Here is a 23,842-nt window from a genome sequence, read left to right on the forward strand (position 1 = left end):
TTGGCGGCGGCGGGGGCCGGTGGCGGCGGCGGGTCGGCCATGCTGCTCACCGTGTTCTGCCTGCGCCGCGACCACAGCGAGCTCACCTTCTCACTGCAGGTGGACGCCGACTTCGAACTGCAAAACTTCCGGGCTCTCTGCGAGCTGGAATCCGGTATCCCGGCGGCCGAGAGCCAGGTCAGGCCCTGCCCACCGACCGCCCTCCCGAGGACCCCTGGGAGGGCCCGGTCGTTGTCTCCCACCCCGGGCTTGGGGTCCCCTGCGCTGTGTCCCCCCTTCAGCCCCCGGCGCCTCCGCCCCGCCGGATCCCGGAGTTTTGGGGGTTATTTTGGGGCCGACCTTTCCGTTTTGGGGAGAAACGCGTCCTTTTTCCCTTCAAAATCCTCCTCTTTCCCTCGGGAGAGGGCTCCGGGTCCCCGGGATGGCTCGACGTCTTAGCGGCGTCCCTCCGGGACAGGCTCGGTCTCCTCCCGCGGCGGAGCTGAAAGGGAGAAGAAAATGTTTGCTTGTGGAGTTGTTAGAGGAATTTGGTGTTTAAACGGGGAAGGTGGCGGCCCGTGGTCTGCTCGGACCCCGGGGCCGGGGCCGAAATGCTCAGGAAAGGGTTTATTTACAGATCAAATTCCGTGTCTGGGGCGGGGAGGGCAGATTGAGGCTTTCCCCGCTTTTTGTTCTTAGAGGTGCGGGGACAAAATAGCCTGTCCGCTTGGTTTTCCTCCAGAGATCCCCCTCCGGCCCCAATTCGGGACTTGCTCCTCGCGAGCGTCCCAAAACACACGCGTGGGGGCGGCTCCCGCCCGTCTGTCCCTCCGTCTGCGCTTTACTCACTGTTTTGGGTTCAGTCCTGCTTTTTTTTTTTTTTTTTTTTTTTCCAATTTTTATCTGTTTATCCAGCGTTGCTGGGCAGGGCGATGGCAGCTCCTCTTGGGGTGCTGGCAGAGTTTGCAGAGTTCTGTGGCGATCGCTGTTGCTTCCCAAGGCTTTTCAGGGTTTAAATTAATAAAATATTTTTCCAGTCAAGCGAATATTAGTCAGCGACGGAAAAACTGCTGAGCCGGCAGCCCTTGAGGTGTTCCCTCGCTGAGCAGGTTCCCGGCACTTTGGCCGCGGCGCTTTGCCTTCAGTGAGCCTTTTATTTTGGGATGTGAAGTTGGTTTTGAGGGGGAAGTGGTCCCCAAAGCAGGGGTACAAATCAAGGTGAGGTAGATTTTCCGTGAGTGGAAAAAACCTCTTGGTTTTTGGTTCAAGGAAAGAAACCACCTCATATAAGGGTCCCATCTGCTGCGCTCTGGCATCCGCCCTGTGTCTCTGTCACAGCCGCCAGCGAGGCACCCAAATTCACCGCCGGTAACGGGGGCCGCCTCTGCGCGTGGGACTCTGTGGCTTCGATATCTCTGGGCGCATGGAGCGCAAACTCCTCGTCCTCGGCTTTGTCCCCCTTGCGTCAGGGTAACTCGCCAGCTCTGGGTTTATTTTAGGAGAACGAGGGGTCACGGACTTTTCTGCTTGTGTTTTGCTGGGAGTTCCCTTCCTTTGCAGTTAAACTGCTGCGGAGTTTCGCCATTTTCTCGGGCGCAGGTAACGGGGCTCAGCGCTGTGCTTTTTGTAGCCACCTCTGCTTGCCTTCTGCTCACCCATCTGCCGTTTATGCATCATCTTCCTTTTTTTAATGTTTTCTAGCCACGTATGTATTGTTCCTTTCTCTCCTGTTTCTGCCCAGTGTTTGTGAAGTGTTTTGAGGACCTTCAGTGGGGAGCAAGTTATAAAATTACAAGTTATCGGTGAAGCAGCTTGCGTAGAAGAATTTTGTGTCCTTAAACCATCCTCCACAAACAGGCAGGATTACGTTTACCAGACTTGGTGGTTTATTGCCGTTCTTCGCTGTTGTTTTTCCGTAACCAAGGTGCACGTTGCGTTAAAGGTGTCACATTGGCACAAAGACAGGATGAATTTAATAGTACAAGTCGTGCAGGGTGGAGTAAACCACAGCTGTGCGTGGAGGAGGGTTAATCCCGGTCTTATTCCCCGCTGTTTCTGTGAAATTAATTCCGGGTGCTGCAGTCTGGGGTGGAGGTGAGCAGGGGGCTGCGAGGTTTCCGAGGGGTGGCTGCGGTCGCAAGGCAGGGAGGGCGATGTGAGATAAGGGGACGGCTGCTGCGGGCTGCGGTCGTGAGAGGAGCTGGGCGAGGAGAGGGGAAATAATTCAGCTGGCTGCGGTTTCCTCCACGCATCGAGGCGGTGGCTGTGCTGGAGAGGGGACAGGGAGGCTCTCGGCAGAGCCACGTTCTGCTGGCAGCACTGTTATTTCCTGCATTTTGCTTTCTTTACGCGCCGTGCATTTCCTGTCCTTGGCTGCCTACAGGAATATTTAACGGGTTCTGGTCCGGGTTGGTCTCTGGTTGCTGGTGGTACCTAGCACTCTTAGTTGTGGCTCCTTGCTCCGTGAGGAGGTTCTGCCCCACGGCATTTGTGTGGAATCAGTGCCTGCGTCCCTGCCGGGTCACCTCCAGAAAAGCCCGTGTCCTGGACTTGGCTGGGGTACAAGCTCACGTACAAAAAAACGCTACAAAGCAGATAATCAAAACGCAGCAGAACTAAATCAGTTTGTTTTAACGGCAGAGCAGGATGGGTCAAAAGCGTGTCAAGCCGCGCTGGTAATGCGTGCAGAGCGAGTGCCGGGCACTTAAGTCATTGTCTGAGGTGTTAAGGCCGAACGCTCGTAAATCCAATCCCAGCCAGATGACAGAGGGAAAACCTCACTTAAACTGATTAACCTGTCTCTTCCAGAGTGTCTGCGCAGGAAAACTGCCATTTCAGATTTAGTCCAAGCTTGCTTTCTCTGTGGGCAGTGGTGTTACTGAGTCAGGCCGAGCGGGACGCGTCCGGGAACGTGAGAGGATGCGCTGGGGCTCTTCCCATCGCAAGCTCACCCTCATTATGCCAGCAGTGTTTGGCAAACCGTCGGAGGAGGGACTTGAATGCCTTACTCGGCTTGCAAAGGGACGCGTGTTTGCCTAGGAAGGGACCCGACTGGGGCAGTACCGCTGAGGGGGTTACGTGTGTCGTTAGTGAGAAGGTAGGAAGCTCGTGCTCGTTTCTCATCATGTGTGTTTCTCTAATGCCAGTGGCTCTGATCGCTGTCGTACGTGGTTCGTATTATTTTTGCTTTTTTATCTTGTCTTACTTTGGCACCGCTGCTCTGAGAGCGCGTTAGTGGGATTCTCTCTAATGTTTCGGAGTTTGCTGCAGTACGCAGTGAAAGTCTGTAGCATCTTGCAGACTTTAAGGTGTGTAGTAATTGGGGTTTTTTTAATCTTTTTGGATCTGCTGCTTGCGATAGCATCAGGTAGAGCCGTAGCCCATCCAGGCAAGGACTGCGAAAGTTTCTCCCACGCGGCTTTGCCAGTCCCGACCTGCGCCAAACCTGTTGTTGCTGAACCGGCCTTTTCCAGACCCGGAGACACAGTCTTGCTAAACAAGGTGGTAAAGGTGAATTCGATCGTGCGCCCCAGGGGTTTAGGCCGAGTTCTCTGGTGTTTCTTGCTCTGGCCTCCTGCCGGCAGTGGGAGGCTGTTGAACCGATCTGCCCGGTCTTGTGCTGCGATGAAGGCTCAGAAACCTTAATGTTTAGCAGATACGGCTTCTGGGAGCTTTTATTCCCGTAGCGCACGTCTTTATTTTATTTCTTTTGCGTCCCCGTGATTTGGGCCATCTGTAGGTATTACAGATCTCATGTTAACCGCAATGTTCCCATGGTGATTGTTTGTTTTTATCTCAATATGGTTTCTGTTTAGTCTGCAGACCCCTTGTTAAGACAGATGATTGTAATAGAAAATGATATAACATTATGTTTTATAGTCAAAAGAAGTTAATTCCCCGCCACAGACTGACTGCAGTCTCAGGAGTGGTGTCTTTGGGTGCTGAGCCTTCGAGTTTGGATAGAGTTATGTCATGGAAGTCACCCGGGAATCGCGGAGCTAATCACCGAGATCCCTGTAAAACTGGTTATTCTGGGGAGCCGTGTTGTGGGAAAAGGCAGAGCTTGTAGGCATCGGACTGGATCACCACGGATCGATCCTGAGGGACGCTGCTCGCGTGCGTGCGGCCAGCCCTTGGTCAGAAGGTGCTGACTCGGGCAGAGATAGCGCTGCAGAAGACGGCTGTGACTTGTGTCGTCACAGAGAGTGGGTTTTGTGCAGCAACCAGCCCTGGTGCAAGGCTTGCTTTCTGTTAAAAACCTCGGCCTCTAATTAAGAGAGACCGGCCCTTCTCAGAGATGCTGGGTTCCGAGAAACCGTTGCTGGGTTCCGTGAGACCAGCTCTGTGTCGTTGTCCAACCGCTTACTTGTTGAGGTCTTTCGGTGCCTCAGGTAGCGGTGCTTGGGCGAGACCTGCCCGTGCCTGCCGTGAGAATTGCACACCTTCCCTTCTGACGCCTGAGATGGGCCTAGAGGATTTGCTGGAACGCTTTCCTAACAAAATAAATTTTTTTTTAAAAGTAAGACAATGTCTACTTTGTCACGCGTGGTGTTTTTCATTGCACTCTCTCCATGAACAGATCGTCTATGCGGAGCAGCCTCTGACTGACAACAACAGATCTTTGGCCTCCTATGGCTTGAAAGACGGGGACGTGGTGATTTTGCGACAGAAAGAAACCGTCGAGCCACGGCCCTCCATCCGTTTCCCAGGTGAGAAAGGGTTTGTGCTGACTTCTGCTCTGAGCGTGAGAAGATCTCCGTGTTTATCAAACCCCAGCTTCATCTCGTCAGTCTCCTTTAGCACCTTGCTAGGCAGAACGCTAGGAAGGGAAGGGAAGGCGGCTAGGGATGAGACAGGGGGCTTTTAGAAGTGGCTGAAGGGCTTGTTATTTAATGTGGTTTTTATTCTAAGGATGAGTATACCATTTTGCTGTTCTTTTGGGGAAATACAGAGAAAGTGGGGAAGGTAACTGGTTCAAAACAGCGGTTTTTGTAAAGGTGTGTGACTTTTCACCTGACCGCTTCCCGCTTGGTGTAGTGGCACAAGAAAATGCAGTGATTCCTAGCAAATCCCTGTCGTACAATACCGCTGGGGAAGAGGGTACCGCTGGCTGAGAAGGGCGTGGGAGCGTTGCTTGAGGTCCTCGTCCTCCTGCCTCAGCCGGAGCATTGGTACCTGCAGTGCAGGGCTGCAGAAATGTGATTTTATTCCCCCCCTGCTTTTTGTAATCCGAGAGATTCGGAAGTGCCTTAGAGACGCTGGGTTTAGCCTTTTCCCTCTCTGTGGTATTCACATTTGTGAAGCTGGAAATAACTAGTCTGCGATTCAGTCGGTGCATTTCAGGGGATAAAAAATGGGCCAGGTAGAAGGCTAGACCGGTTACATAAATACGCGCTAGCATTCCTAACCCAGTGACCTGAGTGCATCGCCGTGCTTTTGACATGAATTGCTGTTCACAGGATCCAGTCTAATACTGTAACATTAAGAGCAGCTGATCCTCCCCGTGGTTTTTCCACTGTGTTTTTCAAGGAGAATTGTAAACATGAAGTGCTGACACCTCTGACTTCCCTTTTTCCCCTCCAGGTCTGCCGAGAATAGACTTCAGCAGCATCGCGGTTCCCGGGACATCCGCACAGCAGCACCAGCCACCAGCACAGCGCCTTCGCCCGTCGCCTCCCGACGCGTCTTCGTTCCCTCAGGGTTTGGACAATCCGGCGCTGCTACGGGAGATGTTGCTCGCGAATCCCCATGAGCTGTCCCTGCTGAAGGAGCGCAATCCGCCCTTGGCGGAAGCGTTGCTCAGTGGAGACCTTGGTAAGTTGGGTTTTTAATCCGTGGGAGGTGGTTTTAAATCTGTTTGAGCTCAGTTCTAATAAAAGGCAGCCACTGGTTTTTAACTAGCCAGGATGTTTGCTGCCAGCTCGTTGATGATGCCGATAAAAGGTGCCGGTTGGGAGCGCTCAAGGCAGAGTTCCTTTCCTAACAAGACCGTTTCTGGCAAGTTGGGCGTATTTCTCCTGCTTGGCTTCTTTAACATCCTCTGTCCCCTACTTCGACATACCAGATGCACAGATAAGTCGAGTTTCTGTGCTTCTAAATCTCTGCAAGACGTCGAATTTGGGGAAATGAATGAAGAGGAGGAGCTTCTAGCACAAGACTATTTTGCCACTTTCAAGGCTACCTCCGAGTGATTTCTCTCGATCAGAGGAAGCTAGAAAGGAACTCGCATAGATATTTTCAGCCTGTTTCATTTTTAATGCTGACTTCAGCTCACATGCAGAGTTAAACCCACGTCCTTTGTGCTTTCAAGCTTTTTCACGCCTCTTGTGAGCACCACGCCGGTAGTGCAGGAAGGACGTTTTTCCCGTCACCTTGAGCAGATGTGCTGCTGTTGGGAGGAGAAACAAGGGTTAAGCCCAAGACAGCCAGAACCGGCTCATCTGCTGATCGTCTTGTCTTGTGCACGTTAAATACGGATTCAGGTGTGCGGTTTTAGTCCCAGATCACCACAGTGGGGTGTCAGGAGGAAGTGGGGTTTGGTCTGGTTATGTTCTCCTCATTCTGTACTGCTGCTGCCGGGGCTTGGGCGCTGATCCCGTTCGGCTCTGGCTCTGATGCCCAGACACACACACAGCGACGTGCCATGTGACTGTGCTGGATGCGCTGCAAGCACTTTGGAAGGCACCTGCTGTACAGAGGCCTAATTTAAAAAAACAAACAAGAAAACATACCCAGCGCCTTCCTGAACATGGAACAGCCTTGGAGCCAGAGAGCTTCTTCATGGGGACTGCGTTTCTGGAAGCAAACCCACAACCTTCAGTGTTTACAGAACTCAATTTATTGCCAAGTCCTTTAGGGAACGTACGTGATCTCATCCAAGTAATAAAAAATAGGCAGGGGCCATCCAAAAAGTGGAGATCTAAAATCTGTGTCCCTAAAACGCGCACCTAGACTTTGTGAAGCAGGTGTCTCACCTAGGACCTCTTTATTTCAGTAGTAAGCATTCAGCTGTAGGGGTTATATCGTCTCTGTCTTTGCCTATGTTGCTTGGGTTCAAAGTAAGTTTTGTTGTTTGCCTTTTTATGTCTTACAGTTTTGCGTTTGGTCTTTGCTGGATCTGCAGGCTGTTATTTACCGGGGATTGCTGAGTGTAAAACGTGATAGATTTTGCAAGCTGTTCTTGTAGGTGGGCCATCTTTCTGAGAGCTATGAAATCTCACTTCTCTCTCTGTCTGAAGCTCTTTCAAAATCCACGTGCACTCAGGCTTCTAATTTGAATCGTGCAAGTTCTGTAGTCCTGAATTCTGCTCCGGGTCTCATTTGTCTGCTGGTTTTGCAGCTGTGTTTTTTGGAATATGGAGGAGGCAATTCTTGCTGCAATAGAAGAATGAATTCCTGTTTTAATGGCAGCTCTTTGTTTCAAATATTGTTGTCTTTATGTTTTTTTCCATTTTTCTTCCATATAAAAATGTATGCAGACAGAAATTGTGTTTGTGCTGGGTTTGGGTAGCAGGCACGAGGAGAAGGAGCTCTGTCCAGATGCTTTTCATCTCAGCGGGTCCCCAAGTTCACCACCCATCCCTTGAGGTCCATCCATGCTGCCTTCAGAGGGAGCCTTTTGTGCCTGTGCTGCTGAGCCTCCCCCTGAGTGCATGCTGGCATAGAAAGAGGAGTTTGCTGTGCCAGAACTGGATTTGTAAGAGTAATTTCCAGTAAAAAGCATTTCTGTATCTCCTTGTCGCTGCAGAGAAATTCACCAGGGTGTTGCTGGAGCAACAGCAGGACCGCGCCCGGCGGGAGCAGGAGAGGATCCGACTCTATTCGGCTGACCCTTTTGATCTCGAGGCACAGGCCAAGATAGAAGAAGACATAAGGTAGCAAAGCAAAGTCGCTTGCAGGCTTCGGAGGTCTTCATGGGGCTTTTTTCCACAGGGTGCTTCCATCCGTGGTGCCTTTTCCTTGGAGGATGTTTAGATCCTGCCTTAAGATGCCTGCAGGGCAATGCTCTGAGCCACCTTTGGGAATCGGGGACGTGTATGCGCACCCCATCTTTTCCATGTATCCAGCTGAGCACAGACCGTGAGGTGGCAGCACCTCTGTCCGCGTGTGTGATGTCCCAGAGCTGTCTAAGCTGCTCTGCTGTGAAACAAGAGCCCTTGGAAAGCACTTAGCGGAGATCCTCTCGAGGGGTGGCCCTTAGGTGTTTTGAACCGGAGAGCTGGGCTTGTGTTAGTCTCTAAGCTGAGCTCTGCACAGCCACGTGGTGTCATTTCTCCCAGCTGCCTTTAGGATTTAATTTTGCATACTGCTAATTGTTTTGTGTCTGGCTAATTCCAGACTCTGAGCATCACTGCTGTTGGAAAAGATGTTCTGTAGAAGTATGTTCTGCCCATCAGCGCCTGCTCCCTCTTGCTGTCTTCCAAATGTAATTGCATTGGGCTGAGGCTTGGTTTCTTAAATTGAGTGATAAATCTTTGAGTCAGAACATGACTGACATTTTTTTTTTCCCCAATGAAGAAATGTTGTTGTGATACAGGCTCGCAGTTGGTCATAACCAAAATTACTTGGTGATAAGAGTCATTCTTGCATGATGACTGACAAGGTGTTGGTGCGGATAAATGCAGTGCAGAAAAACACACATTTGTAGACAGCGAAACACTGCAAGGAGGCACAGGAGGGCCTTCCTTCTTCCATAGACGAGGGGCCAGGTAAAGCTGACGTGCCCGCGGCTGTGCAGCTGTCAGGGAGCAGTCCCTAGCAGGCCCCAGCTCTCACACCCCACTCAGTTTCTCTGAACTCTTTGCTTAATGAGGTGTGCTCTGCCCAGGATCGACTGGAAGCTATTGCAGGCATCGCATTTTTTTTGAGACACGTCTCTGCCCCTCAAGTGTGTCTTAGGTGGAGAGAGTGTCAGGCACAGAGAAAACAGAATAATGGCTTTGACAAGGAAACAAACTGAAGATTAACCACTGTATATCCCAGCTAAGCTTAAATAATAGAAGAGAGGACAACCTGTGGCTGTGTTCCACGGGTGCAGGAAGCGGGACGGACTGGCAGTAGGGCGCTGTAGCTCCCAAGCGAGCTAGGGCTCGGGTGCCGTTAGCCGTTTTCCTTCCCCACCAAGAAACCACATCTGCCCATCTTGCTGTGGGAAGGCTACCGCAGTGCAGAAGGTGGGCAAGAGAGGAGCTTGGAGTTTTCCCTTGTCCCCTACCAAGCAGGAAAAATGCAACTGCATAAAAAGTGGAAGCCTTTTCCCTTTTTCATAGCTAAAGCTATTTTGAATGCAGTCACCACGGATACCCGTCACTTCCAGGATTACTCTAGGGGCTGTGATGGACTGCTTGAAGAGCGTTTCTTCTGTAGGCTTGAATTTGCACCAAAGGCTGGTGCTCACGGTGGTGTTCTTGCTGCAGTTTTGCTCACTGCCCTCCCTTCCTATCCCTGGAAGAAGAAAGATACCAGGGAAACGTTGGAGGACTTTAACGTTCAGCTGGATTCCCAGCGTTGTAGCTACTGGCAACACCTTCATCGTGTGCCCTCAGCACTTTGTTTTAGAGTGACTAATAAATACGCGGGTTTTTCACTCACACGTTCTTTGGGTAACTCTGCAGTGACAGTTTCTGTTGGAAACAGGTCGTCAGGAGCTGTAGTGTGAGTTAGGCAAGGTGCTGGAAGGAGCAGTCTTCCTGGCTGCTGGGGAGCGACTTGGTGTCTCTGGATTAAGCCCAGATCATTGCTAGCAATCCCCTGCTAAGAAGCCTGTGTTTAGCTGACGAAGTAGTCTGTCGCGGTTTAAACGTGCTGGTTGTAGGGTGAGCCGCAGGGGGAGGGATTATCAGGTCTCTTTGTAAGGAGGAGGGATGCTCACAAGGTTCGGCTGATGGAAGGTCTGATTTTTCTCTCTCTTCTCCGTTAATTCAGGCAACAAAACATTGAAGAAAATATGACAATAGCAATGGAAGAGGCCCCCGAGAGTTTTGGCCAGGTGGTGATGCTGTACATTAACTGCAAAGTCAATGGACATCCAGTGAAAGCCTTTGTTGACTCAGGTGAGTTGCCCCCATTTTCACCTCTTTCTTCACGCTCTCCTTTCCCTCAGTGAGGAGACAGTAAAACTTCCAGCAGTTTTGCCCAAAAATTCCGTAATAAAGCACTGCATTACAAGATCTTGAAGCACCTAACTAAAACCTGAGAGCAGCCTGGGCATTGTTTAAGGTGAACAGAGCAAACTCTTGAGAGGAGCAGTGCCTGTGAGTGCTTGACCGGCCCATATCAAGGCTCCTGTGAGAATTCCGGGGCTCCAGCGCCAGAAAGGTGGCTGCCGCATGTGTGTCTCGTCTCGTTTTACAGATGGGGGGATATCACAGTCCTTTAGTGCAGTGTTTCCCACCCACAGCCTTAGAGGGGAAGTGCCTGGGGTTACTGTCAGTGCTGATCTGTGCGTGCGGGCAGTTCAACGCAGCGGGGTCACAGGGAGCCTTGGTGCCCTAATGCGGTTGCCTGATGCAGGTGGGTTGGCTTCCCGGCTGCTGAGTGCAAGATCTTAAGCCCTTCCAGGAGAGCATTTTAATTTGTGACGAGCTGTCAGGATCTCACGAGAATTCTGTTGCGGGCAGGTGCCCAGATGACCATCATGAGCCAAGCTTGTGCTGAAAGGTGCAACATAATGAGGCTGGTGGATCGGCGCTGGGCTGGCATTGCTAAAGGTGTAGGGACGCAGAAAATCATTGGCAGAGTGCACTTAGGTAAGTACTGGCATTCTTCTTGGGGCAGCTTTCGCAGCAGTTTGACTCAATTTCCCGCAGTCTTGGCACCGAGGAGTAGCTGGTTTAATGCTGTAATTGTTAGAAACGCCCACAGAGAAAAATAAAAGTGCCTGTGCGATACGTTTGTTTGTCTCGGGCACGGTAGTCTGGCTTCTGTCTCAGTTAATGCTTTTGCAATGGAACTACCTTAACTCTTCTAGGTGAGGGAGTCCTCAGCTCTGGGGTGCGTTTGCTCTGGGTGCAGGAAACGAGGCTAATGTGAAATGGCAGGATCTTTCCTGTTTGGGGTGGGACCACTGGGCAGTGGGAGTTGCTCAGGGAGGGTTCCAGTACAGCGGAGTGTTTCATATTTATATTCCTTTGGGAAGAGAAGACTGTCAGTGCTCTTGTGCTCTTGTGTCTGGATGGGAGAAAATTGTCCTTATTGTCTGAAAAATCGATTCTTTTCAAGCTGTATGCAGCTCCTCTAGCTTGGAGGCTTAGATAAGCAGTACTTAAGGCTCCAGAACAGGTCAGCTTTTAAAATAATTAACTCCCTGGGTCGGAGGTAGGCCTGACAGTCCTGGGCTTCACAAGGCTAGACTTTGTGTGACCAAATCAGTACATCAGAGCTCTGGTTTCACATTTACCCAGCAGGTTTGGGCAGACCTTTCCCCGGAGGTGGAAGAGCACAAAGTACATTTGTTGTGCTGTAGCGTTGCGAGGTGGTAACGCCTCTCCCTTGCGTTTCAGCTCAGGTCCAGATTGAAGGGGATTTCCTGGCGTGCTCCTTCTCAATCCTTGAAGAGCAGCCCATGGACATGCTTCTAGGACTGGATATGCTGAAGAGGCATCAGGTATCTTTTGAAACAGTTACTGGCTCTTCCAAGTGCTGAGTGCAAGCTAAATGCCATGCCTGTGAATTTATTAGGATATTTCTGGGGAGAGTTGACAGTGGATTATCTTCCAGCCAGTTCTGAAGTAAGTACATACACTGCATACATCATGGATAGCTATAGGGTGTCTGGCTGCCCCCTGATGTTTTTTGCTCTCATCAAAGATGCTCAGAGCTTTCCAACTGAATGATTTATTACAAATGAAGTCATACGGAGCCCTTTGCTACGGCGGGTGCTCTTGGCCCACTTTACTTAGCTGCCGTGAGCAGTTCCCGTTGGAAATGGATTGTTTAACCTTGTTTCTCCTCCTTCTCCGGGAACTGACTGGCTCTTGTGCAGGCCTCTGATGTCTCGATGCTCTTTCGCAGTGTTCGATTGATCTCAAGAAGAATGTACTAGTCATCGGCACCACGGGCTCGCAGACCACGTTCCTCCCAGAGGGCGAGCTCCCAGAGTGTGCCCGGCTGGCTTATGGAGCCGGGCGGGAAGACGTGCGGCCGGAGGAGATTGCAGACCAGGAGCTAGCAGAAGCAATACAGAAGTCCGTAGAGGAAGCAGGTACCAGAAAGAGCCCAGCTGGAATATTAATTTGCATAGTTTTTTGCTGTGTGTCTGGATGTGTGTCAGCAGTCCCCCTTCTCGGCTCCTGGAGATGAAGTAATGCAGCATCAACGAGTAAATGGTGGAGAGAAGGAGGGTTTATTCTTGCTCATGGCCTCTGGCTGCACTTCTCTCTTCCTTTCTGTACAGCAGAATCTGTCTGCATGAAGGCATTTGGGGGTGCTCGCTGCTTGATTTGTGCTCACAGTGCAGCTTTGCACCCGCTCTGGTGTCTTGGCCTGCGAAGGTGTGGAGATAAATGGTCTGGCGCTCGTTGGCCGGGGTGGAGTTGTAGTGCCTGCTCAGGGACGTGGGTTAGTTGTGTGGTATTTTAGCAGCCCTGTGTAAGTTCAGCTTTGCGGAGGCTTCTGCAAATCCTGTTCTTAATAGCTGCAGCACAGAAAAATAGAGGAGCTGTAGCGGTGAGTACAAACCTCTGGACAAAAGTTTGTGACAATTTTCAGAAATGGTTTGATTTCCGCATTTTTTCCTTAGAATGGTGTTTGTGCCCTTAGAAGGCGAATTGCTTCTCTTACTGAAGATTAGTATTGCTCCAGATTTCCAAAGCAGCAGCTGAATTCACATCCTAATATATAGCATCAGCCTTAAATTTGATCTGCAAAGAGAATTCTCACCCTCCCCATAGTTTTGTTCCCTGTGCCTCTGGAATCCATCAGCTCCACAAATGCAGGCTGGGCTACGGAAGATTTTGGTAGCTGCAAAGTCTAGTTAAGTGGAGATGCCAAAATAGCTGTGAGCCAAACTGTCTGAAACTCCGATTTTCTGTTTAGCTCCTCCCTTAACTTTCCCTTTGACTAAAGGAAAGCTTCATTGCTTTTTTCCCCACTACTACAGTGAGGCTGTAATACATCATAAAGTGTGTTCCTTAGGCCTTTTCCAAAACTTTTAAAGATAACATTTTATATGCAAGTGTTCTGTAAAGATTTTTGTGTTTTACTGCTAATTTTTCCTCTGAAAGCACACACTAAGATTCTGCTTCCCACACACGTGCAGAACTCTGCTGGGTCATGTTTCAGCTGATACAGTTTTTTAAGACTCCAGCATGCCAATATTTAAAATTGAAGTGCGATAACCAGATTTAACCATATATATATAAAACTAACTATAATGCACTAGTTTTTTTTTTCTTTAACAGTTCCCAATTGCTGTTTGATTGTCCAAAGAGGAAGCAGTGACTTTCTTGCAAATAACCGAGTTGTTTACATTCAGGGGAGCATGGGACTGCACTTTTTGGTCCCTTTGACCTATTTCCTTCCATTCTAAGAATATAAGTTTTCCAGAGATGTAAAAGCCTTGAGAGGAAGGCCTGGCTTCAGTGAATTGACAAGAAACAGTTCACGTTTGACTTCTAAAGCCAAATTTGAATGCTTATTAACTTAAGTTGCAGCAAGTAGAAAGAAACACAAACAGATTTGACCTTGCACCATCAGGCTCTGACATAGCTGAGGTCAGACGTGGTAGCTTAGGTTCCTCTCTTGTCACGTAACCTGGCAGAGAAAATGCACAAATGTAAATATTAGTCCTTTTCCTGTTAAAACTTCGAGCCTGGTGAAGCCCGGGTTGATTTTTGCAATATCTCTCCATTTTGGATGAGACTTTGCAGACATCATAGTTGGTTGGACTTAGTTCTCTGCTGAAAGTGTCAAATAAAAAGCAAACCTCAGCCCAAAATGTATGGGTCTTTACAATGAAAGCATTTTAGTCGAGTGCTTTAAAATGAAAAAATGCCTAAAATAAATTAAAGCTGCTTATGTACCAGTGTGGTTCTAAAGACCACGTGCTTTGTTCAGACTAATCAGCAAGCTACTGTTTTCCATTGATGCTGAGCCCTGGAGGAATGTAAAAGATTTATGAGAGCAGGAAATCCATTTTGTGCATTCACTTATTGCTTGTAAACCACCCGTGCACAAAACTAAGGTAGGTCTTGTTTAGATTGTGTGGGAGCCTTAGAGGTATTGCAAGCCTCTGGCTCACAGCCTTTTGTTGGCTATATCCTAAAATGTCAAAACATTAATGTATCCCCTCTTCCTCTCTTCCAAAACTATTAGTTGCTGCTAGCTGGTACCAGGAAAACCAAGTGAAAGAACAGGAAACTGGAGAGGGAGAGAGAGAGAACGTAATGCAGCGCCACAGAAGCTCAGCTCCCCGCAAGGCCTGTGTTCTTTCATAACAGCTTGGCTTTTTGCTGCCTTCTGGTAGATGGTACAACTGCTGCATACATCTGTAGGCTATTAAAGTTCTCATTCTGAATGCACCTGCATTATTCTGGAGCTTTATTTAATCCCCCAGAGCCCACTTGAGCAAGCCTCGTGATTTGTCTCAGCTGACTTGGTGTTTCACACCTATGGCAAGGCAGCTGAGGTGGCAGCGGGGTCCTGATGTTTCACTGCGATCTAGATCCTCCACATCTGCTTCACTTATTTCTGAGAGCTTGCTCTTTTCTGCCAGTATGCAGTGTTTCCCGCCACCACTGGGGGGAAACTCGGTGATTATGGAGGATTTACCAAACGGGCAGCAGAACTACAGTTCCTTTAGGAGGAAGCGTATTCAGGGGGTTTACCCCACACACAGCTTTTCACCCAGACCGCCTCGATGCAGGAAAGGCACCGCCACCACGTATGCAACTCAGGCTTTTCCTAATATAGAGAGGAATTTATCGCTGATGGTGCACTTGGTGGAGAAGAGTTTGTTCCGGGTGTTAGCTGGATCGATACCCTTGATGGGGCTGGGATTCAGCTCCTGGAGATGCCCTGGGAGGAGGATGACACTGAGCGTGCTTGGCAGAACACCGGCTACGTCTGCTGTCTAAATGAATGCAGATCCCTGCTGTGTTTGACTGATCAGACCCTTGTTACCGGTCCGCTGAGTCAAAAGACAGTTCTGCTTCCTCTCTAAAGGATTGGCTTGGGAGCAGAGAGCACTAACATAATCCCATCGTGTAGAAACGATGGAAAAGATCCCTCCGGTTTTCATCCATCTCCTGTGTCACAAGCCTCTTTGCCACCCTTATAAAAGATGAGCAGTCTGAAAATCTGCAGGATAATTCTGACTTCTTAATCCTCCAGCGTCGCCGAGTTGTAGCTGCATTAAGGCCAGGTGTATCGATCAGAGGTGCAGTATTGCAGCGTGTAATGCACCATTTTTATTTAATGGAGAATAAAAGAAACAAGTAGCTGAGGTGGAAAGGGCAGATGTCTTCCATGTAGTGGAGCTTACCGGCTGTATGTGTGAGCTTGATTAGCTGTGCCCTCGTACACCGGGGTGTCTGTAAAAAGAGAGACACCTAAGGTAAAACAGTGGTAGATGTTTGAGACCATGGAGTTTGGAGGCCTTTGGAAAGGGAACTCGTGCAATAAAGCACGCAGCACAGAATCTGGATTGCCGTTTGGATAGCTGACACTGGAGAGACGAGGGCTTTAATGGAAGAACAGGCGCTCTTACAGCAAAGGTCATGTTAGTGATGTAACGGGAGCATGAGAGCTGATATGTGAGCAGGAGGAGACTATTAGCAAGATAAGTTCACTTATTTAATCTCTCCTGATAGCTAGAGCCAGTGTTTGATGCAGATAGAGATCTGCAATTCATCCGTTCTCCGTGTGGACAAGGAAACAGTGAGCTGGCTTTGGCTCTTCCTTTGCTTTGCTCCTCCCAGCCTCGGGCAGCAGTTTCCTTTCGGGGATTTCTGCCTTTCACTCGAGGATCTCTACGCTTCCCTTTTGCAGCAAGCTGCTGTTTGCACACCTTCTCTTGCCTGCGATGGCGCTGCTGGGAGTGCAGTCCAAGGATTGCGGTGCCATCTCAGTTCTCATTTCCCTGAAACGTGCCTCCTGAATATCTTCAGCCACATGGAGAGCAAACCGGCGCGGTGCGAGACACCTGCCTTGTGCTGCCTGTACGTTATTGAGTGCGGAGTATCACCCACGGACCACTCTGTAGATAGTACAGAACAGCCTTTAAATTGTTCTCCAGCAGAGTTATTTTTGACTTGATGGAACAAATTTCCCAGGCAGAACTCCTTTTGCAAGGCAGCCAACGTGGGGAGCTCCTGCTGCTCGTACACTGTCCTGATGGAGAGCCGGGAGGGGAGCTGCGAGGTCGCAGGACTGTAACATGCATGCGGTGTGCTCTGAATGCTAACACAAGTTTGGTGTGTTTGTTTCCTAATCCAAACAGAACGTCGGAAGCCTTGATGCATGTAGTGTGTGTTTACTGCAGCTGGAGTGGGCCACAGACCAGGTATTTCTAGCCATTGGTTTAGAAGGTTTTGCTGCTACAGTGAAAATTGGTTCTCGTGTGTCCTGATTGCTTCTTTCTTTGTCTTCTGTTAGAGAATAGTGACAAAGAAACTACCTCACTGGAAATGCCCTCATTACCAGCTTCTGATGGGTTTCAAAATCCAGTCCAGTCTTCAGGACTAAATTCCAAGATCTGTAATCCCACAAATCCATTACTTGATTGTTCTGTCTCTGCCCCTGCTTCAATTTGCTCATCTGAATCTAACCTCGCAGAGCCCACTGATCCTAGAGCCGTCAAGTCTTTTGAGTCTGAAACTGAATGCCAGATAACCCCAGGAAACGAACACCCTCTCTTATTACAGCATCTTTCCAATAACGCTTCCTTGGCAGATAACAACCCTTCTCCCCAGACAGGGGAGCTAACCTGTTATGATCCAGCTTGCCTTTCACAGAAGACACTCAAAGAAACATTTATTGCTGACAGTCTAAAGGAATGTAATGCTAAAGAACAAGACCATGGTCCGGAACATCCTTTGGAAGTGACAAAAGAAAATAGTTTGGCTGACACTGCTGCTGAGCACGGGCAAAATAAAGATACATGTCTGTCTTCAGAACAGGAGCAAAAGCATGAGCTTCCCATAGACCATCAGACATGCAAAGAACCAGAGAAGGAATATCTGGAGAAGCAAACTGAGACAACTGACCCAGAACCTCCTTGCCATGTTGGTGGCGTTGAGAAAGCCGTTGTGGAAGAAGCCAGCCAGCTAGAAAATCCTCCTGTGGAAACGAGAGGAGATGAACTGGAGAAAGCAGATCTTTCCTGTGCGAAAGGGAGTATCCGAATGTCAGCCTCCCGTAGCGATACGCATACAGAAGCCTTCATGGAAGTAGATGTAGTTGAGCAGTCTGTAGCCGCAGTGCAGAGCTCAGCAAGCGAGCAGAAGCAGCAGGCTGAGAACAGAAGTGTGCCTGACCCGAACTCGGACACCTTTTCCATGGAGGTGGAGTCGCTGAAGTCTGCAACCTCCTTGAGTGATCCGCTTTCTGCCGGTGATGTCCCGCAGTCTAAAAGCACCAGTGAAATTCCTGAGAAGCATAATGACTTGTCTAATTCGGCCGCTGAAGACAGCTCTTCCCTCTCCAGCATCCATCAGCTGGACACAGATCCAGGAAGACCTTCCGAAGAGCCATGTTTCTCTCTAGCATCAGCCTTGAAAGAGCTTCACAAACTCTTGATAATCAGTCGGAAAGGAGAATGTAAAATCCTTGCCTCTGAAGAAGTCTCTCAGCTGGAAGTGGTTCACCACGAGCCAGCAGCACAGCAGGAGGGGCTTCCTGAAGCTGAGCAGAAAGGCTCAGGTGCAGGCAGCCAGGAACAGAGTTGTTCCTTCTGCGAGGTGAGGGCTGAAGGTGGAAGAGCAGAGGGGAAACAGCCGCCTGATTCTGGCATAGAAGACGTCAGCACTGGGTCTGTCAGTCACGCGCGGTTGGCTCTCGGAGAAGGTAAGAGCGTTTTTGTCATGGCGAATTCTGCAGCAACACCTGGCCAGCCACAGAGCTCCGAGCAGGTGGGGGTTTTGGCAGGAGGTTATCAGAGTCCAGCTAGTCCAACTTTGGAGCAGAACGCATCCATTTCCTCTAAACCGGCTTTGGATGAAGCTGCACCTCAAGATACTCGGAGCCTGTTCACAGGAGCACCTGGGAGAAGCAGCAGTTCTGCTGCTGAAGGTCCGTGGCCGCTGGGTGGGTGTGGGCAGCCACTGCTGAGCCCACCAGCTGGCTATGCTGGACTTACCTCGGGTGCTTCTCCACCGCCTGCTTTCCCTGCGGCCGACGTTGACCGGATCCTCGGCGCTGGTTTTACCACGCAGGAAGCTCTCGAGGCTTTGGAACAAGCAGATGGAAATGCAGACCTTGCTCTTCTCATCTTGCTAGCCAAGAGTATCGTCGTTCCTACGTAACTGCGGCAGAGGGAGCTGACAGTCTTTTGTTTTAGAGGATGGATCTAAATTACACACCGTGATGTACGAGCAGAATGTTGAGCCAGATTTTTTAATTATTTACAGCCAAAGTAACTTGTCTCTTCTGTTTCACTCATTAGATTTGGCCTTTTAAAAGAAAGAAAATGTCCTAGCATTGTGTGGACAGGATAGCTTCTAATTACGCATACTGGATTGAAATTCATGTTTTTATTTACATGTACAATTTTAGAATAAGCTCCAATGTTAACGAATAAAAAGCAGAAGCCATTGAGGTCCCCGCCCTGTCCAGCACAAAGCAGATTGTGACGTGGATTGGCCACGCGTGCGTGCGCACGGGACAGCAGGTACACGTGTGGCGCAGATGCGAAGCGGCGCTTGTCCAGACGGACTTTGTGGATTTGTTTTAGCTCTCCCATGCTTTGTAACCCACTGTGCACCTGTGACGCTGATGGAACTATTACGGCAGCTGCTGAAGGTACGTCGGTGCCACAGACGTGTAACGCTCTGCAAGAGAGCGAGGGGCGGAGGGGGTTTTTGGAGGCGTGCAGTTTTGCGTGTGCACGGGGAAGGCTGATGCCTGTTTTTGCCAAACCATTTTATGCTCTTGGGCCAGTGTGTTCAAGTTTACAACATGGGGATAGAAGAAGGGAGGGAGGGGATAGAATTTGGTGCTACCAAAACTTAAGAGACGTTTTAACTTATTTGAAGATGTGCTGGTATTAATTGTAGGGGGGGGGGGGGAAGGGAAAAGGAGTATTTTACTTTTTTTTTTTTCTAGCTTGCCCTGTACAGAAGGACAAGATCAACCACTTTAAGGCAAAACCTTAACGATGAAATTGTTTAACAGACCAACCATGTGTCATAGTTTTTACTCCCCATCTGCCCCGGAAGAATGAACTGTGTCAGCGGATGCATTCTCTGTGCACGAGCGGGGATGTGATCAGAAGAACGAAGAATCTGCTTTGCACTCGTTTGTCTCGATGTCTGGGGATGAGCAGCCTCTCGGCTGCGGAAATGCAAGCTGCGGAAGGCCTGTAGCTGCTGGGGTGCTCACTGAACACCTCTTCAAGAGCCGGGGCTCCCCAATAAGGTTTATGAAACAAACGCACTGACGTGGCTTCTGCATTAGAACCATCGTGGCCTTCTGGGAGGCGCTCGGTGAGCAGCTGCGTGATGAGCGCTCACCGAGGCTCTGCTGTAGGAAGCCCCTTCCAGATGCTTTTTTTTGGGGGGACGAACTACTTTGTGATGCTCTGCAGAGCCCCAAAGTACTGTTGGGGCTGGGGAAGGGGAAGGAAAGCGTGGCTGAAAGGCGATACCAAATTTTAAGTAGGAACTTTTACTCGGTCCCACTTGCAGATCTTGGAAGTGGCTTTGTGTGAAGTGTTCACCTTGACTTTCTGCTTTGAGCTAAACCTGAAGTGACGGAGCAGCAGCGGCTGGAAACATGTTTTGTTCATGGCTTTCGTTTGTTGTTGTCACTGTCTCTGGCCTGTGTTCCTGGTGTTTCGTTTTCCGTGTTGCTTAGCAGATTTGCCTGTGTACGCTAGGCTCTTCTCATGCAGGGTGGCCTTTAGAAACAACACAAATTTAGTTTAATCTGTGGACTTGAAGGAGTTTCTGATGTCAGTGACTGGTGGTGGTCAGATTTTTCTTAGATGCTTAGGCTGCCAGGAGGTCCTTTAGAATAACGAAGAGCTTGAAGGCGTTCCTCTGCCTGTCAGACAGGGCTTCTGCAGGAGCTGTGAAGGTACCGGCAGGCCTGGGGCTCCTGGGCACGGTTAGCTCGTGTCCCACTACCTGTGATGGCAGCAGCAGGCGCTGCTCCCTGCGTTGTAGGAAGCCGTGCTTGGCTGTTTGGGATCTCCCTGCCGGAGCAGCATCGAGTAATTCACTTGAGGCTCTGTTCAAAATCAGTTTCTGGGGCAGGACTACACCCTTACGATCTTTACCATGCAGGTGGTTGGAGTTGCCCCTGCTGAAGTTGGTTTTAATATCCTCCTTGCAGTGAGCACCTCAGATCAGTGAAAGCCCTCTCTGTAAAGGTGACGCTTGGGCTGGAGCAGGAGTGGCGTGTCATCTGATCTCTCTAGAAGCCTTGGGAAATAAATATATTAGACCCGTTCCCATCTGCATCTGGTTCACTATCAAAAGCAGCAACAAAGATGAAGCTCCCGGCTCTCAGATCCGGAGCGTTCCCAGTCTGAACAGCCGGATCTGCTCCCGATTCACGGCACGGGTCTCGGTGGGGTGGTCCTTGGAGCCAGCCCCCATCTGAGACGCAGGTACCGGCTGGGGGCTGGCCCTCTTGGATGCACAAGCGCTGAATTTGCGTCCTTTCCTTGCAGGTTCGTCTTCTGCCAGCTTCTGGAGGCATCAGATGTTAGCCATCCAACCTTACGTCCATTTCGTATTTACACTTTCTGTTTTGAGAAGCAGTTGCTAATAGCTAGACGAAGTACTGCTGCTTTGCACCAAGCTGGTTACAGGCTCTAGTTTGATGGCCACGTTTAGGTAGACGGCATATACAGGATTTATGCTACAAAAGCTTTAGAGCATCAGCCAACTTGCTTCAATGCTCAGTTTTATTCTTTGTCAAATATAATTTTTGAAATCTGCCCTTCTGCCAAAGCTGTACTGAAGCATTTACCCACAGTTGCTAGAATTTCCTGGGTACCTTTCTCTGAACTGCTAGAAACAAAGCCTGACCCCCAACTGGTAAATACTTGTAAAACCCCTCTGTCGAGTTGGTCCAAGCCTGGTGATTTAAAGCTCTGCATTTCGAGCCTTGCTTTGAGTGAATGGCTATGTGCTGCTAAATCAGAGTAATTTTTTTAGGAGCAAGATTTATGTTGGAGGAAATCTGGGCAGCGGTGAGTATTTAAGGTTAAAATAAAATGTAATAGAACATGCATTTAGCGAGTGCCGTCTAAAAGTTGTCTTCTGTTCTGACGTGCACGTGTGTCCTCTCTGCTGTACGCACGCATCCTCCGCTCAGCCTTTAGCGAGCCCTTACCTGGTCTCTGTGCTTACTTGGCCCACGGAGTGGGAATGCTTCTACTCAAGCAGGGGTGGCAGATTGTTGGCTAGAGCTGGGAATAAAGGTAACGCCAAAAGCTGCTCAGGTTTCCAAGGAGCCGTGTACCCCAGCCTAAAATAAGGTTTTTTGCCATCTTCTCTTCCCTTCCTCATTCATCAGTGCTCCAACGTACTAATGTCGCATCGGCCTAGCAAAATCATTTCCATATGAGAAGTCCATCTCTAGAGAATAAAGCAATGCTCGGAAGCTGCTTCGTAAGGAGGCCAGCGCCTGCGGGGACCCTCGTGGGTCCGTAGATCTTGTTTCTGGGTGTTTTGCGAGGCCACCGTGCTCACGGACCGTGCTGTTGGGTTCTGAGTTGTATTCCTTTCCTTTGAGATACTGAAGGAATTTACTCTGCTTCTCGCTGTTTCTGTACGTGAGGCTCCAGGTGAGTTTAGAGGTGATGTTTAGTGAAATAGCGACATGTGAAAGCTTCTCGGCACAGATAATTCTGACAGGAGGAAATGTTCCCTGGTGACGGTCCTTGGCACGCTCACCTGCTGTGGGACAGAGCTGAGCTACGCTGCGTTATCGTGACAATCTCTGCCTTGTTGCTACGTACGTTCAACTTTCTACGTAGACACTTGGTCTCCAGGACTGTTAACCTTGTACCTCCTAGATGTTCCCTTCTTTCTGTCTTTGTCTCTGCCTCTTGCCGTCTCCTTTCCTCAAAAGTAGCAATATTTAAGTGTACTTGCCGAATGCTTAACTTCCAGATAAGTTTTCTTTAAAACACTATGCCACTTAGGAATAAAAGGAGGAGCAGATCCTAGAGGTTTCTTCACCAGACTTGGACTTCTTACCAAACGGCTCCCCAGAACTCTAACGTGAGTTCACAGAGGAGAAATCAAGAGGTGCTTTGCCTGCCTCTCTCGGAAGTCAGCTTGGGAAATGGGGTCGGTTTTGTGTGCATCATTCCCCTTCTGAAGCGTTCAAGAGATTTCTTCCTGCACTGTGTAGACGTAGCTTAGTCCGTGATCCCAGCGCGTAGCAGTTTGGGTCACTCTTTGACTGATGCTTTTTAGCTTACGAGTTTTACAGACTCACTTAAGGAACTTGAGGGAATCAATACTCAGGAATCCTAAAGCTGATTGCATTTGTGTCATTTACTCTTCTGGGCGGAACGTGCTGCGGTTGTCCTCGCGGGTGGCTGAAGGGAGCAGTGGTGGTGTCATCTGAGAATTCGATGTGGTTCTGCCCAAAGTAATACACACTTGATTCTTTTTTTGATTTCTGGTTTTTTTTTAATATTGGGGGACTGTTTATCAACAAAATTGATGTGTAAAAAACTTTGATATTTAAAAAAATGAATAAACACTTTATCATAATGTTGCTTGCTTGGTCTGTCTGTCTTTCTGAGGTCAGCATCCCTGCACTCAAATCCTTCTCTGGCTTTTTTTCCAGGGCCAGTAGGATTTCCTTAATGTTGCCATTTTGCACATAACGATTAGAAATCTGTGGCTAAAATCATTCCTGTTGGCAAGGCCGGGGAAGGGGCACGCGAGATTCATGTGTTGCCTTTGTACGGGGATGGGCTGCTGAGCCCTTCGGGCAGGGCTTGGAAGTGGGAGAGCAGTGGAGTACGGCACAACGCGGCGCTTGGCTGCAGCCCCGTCTGCTGGAAAAATGAACGAGGCACTCCTCCTGTCTCCTGTGTAAACACCGCCTTTCCAGCCGGATCGGCGGACAGTTGGGTTTGTTTTTCTGGAGCCGGAAGTTAATCTCTGGGGACATCAAAAAATCAGCGTTTGTATCCCTAGAAAGCTCATGATGGTTTTAGTTGGAAATAACTTTTTTTCAAGTCCCATTCTCTTAGTGTCATGTGCTGGAACAGGTTTGGAAAGAGGGAGCAGAGGATCTTCCTCCTGGAACTTGCGCTGCAGTCAGCTTAACCCTAAGCGCCAGCACTCATCTCGTGGAGCAGGAATTCCTCTTTCGCACCTTGAAAACCAGATGCACTTTTCCGTGAGACGAGCACTGAGGTTTTGACCGTGAAATCTCAGATACCCAGATCCGGTCAGTGTTAGTACCAGGGGAGCAGCCACGAAGAACGCGAGGGGCTGTGAAGCAGCGGCTGTGAGGCAGCGGTGCTGGGACAGCAGTTTCCTCCTCACGCGTTCAGAGCTCTCCATATGGTGCTGGTGTCACGGTTACCGCTACGTTATGTCATTAGGGCGGGTGTTAATTCGGAGGGCAAAACTATGCTTTGAATTCTGGTCTTGGGGTGGGAAAGGGGAAGGATTTAATGTATGGGCTGCTGCAGCCACGGTGGATATTTTCATTCAGCCAAGATGGTTGC

General features: G+C 49.5%; 1 protein-coding gene across 1 annotated transcript; it reads left to right on the forward strand.

Moving 5' to 3' along the window:
• On the forward strand, positions 1-22,871 carry LOC104475664 (DDI proteasomal shuttling factor 2). Its single transcript, XM_086764318.1, has 9 exons — positions 1-177; positions 4,559-4,688; positions 5,563-5,793; positions 7,727-7,853; positions 9,904-10,031; positions 10,599-10,727; positions 11,481-11,584; positions 11,992-12,181; positions 16,573-22,871. Exons 1-9 carry the CDS (start codon positions 40-42, stop codon positions 18,438-18,440), a joined length of 3,045 nt encoding a protein of 1,014 aa, XP_086620444.1. The 5' UTR covers positions 1-39; the 3' UTR covers positions 18,441-22,871.
• Positions 22,872-23,842: the final 971 nt, after the last annotated feature.

The sequence above is a fragment of the Chlamydotis macqueenii genome, chromosome 21 (genome assembly GCF_036417535.1).
Source record: "Chlamydotis macqueenii isolate bChlMac1 chromosome 21, bChlMac1.mat, whole genome shotgun sequence".
NCBI classification, from domain to species: Eukaryota; Metazoa; Chordata; class Aves; order Otidiformes; family Otididae; genus Chlamydotis; species Chlamydotis macqueenii.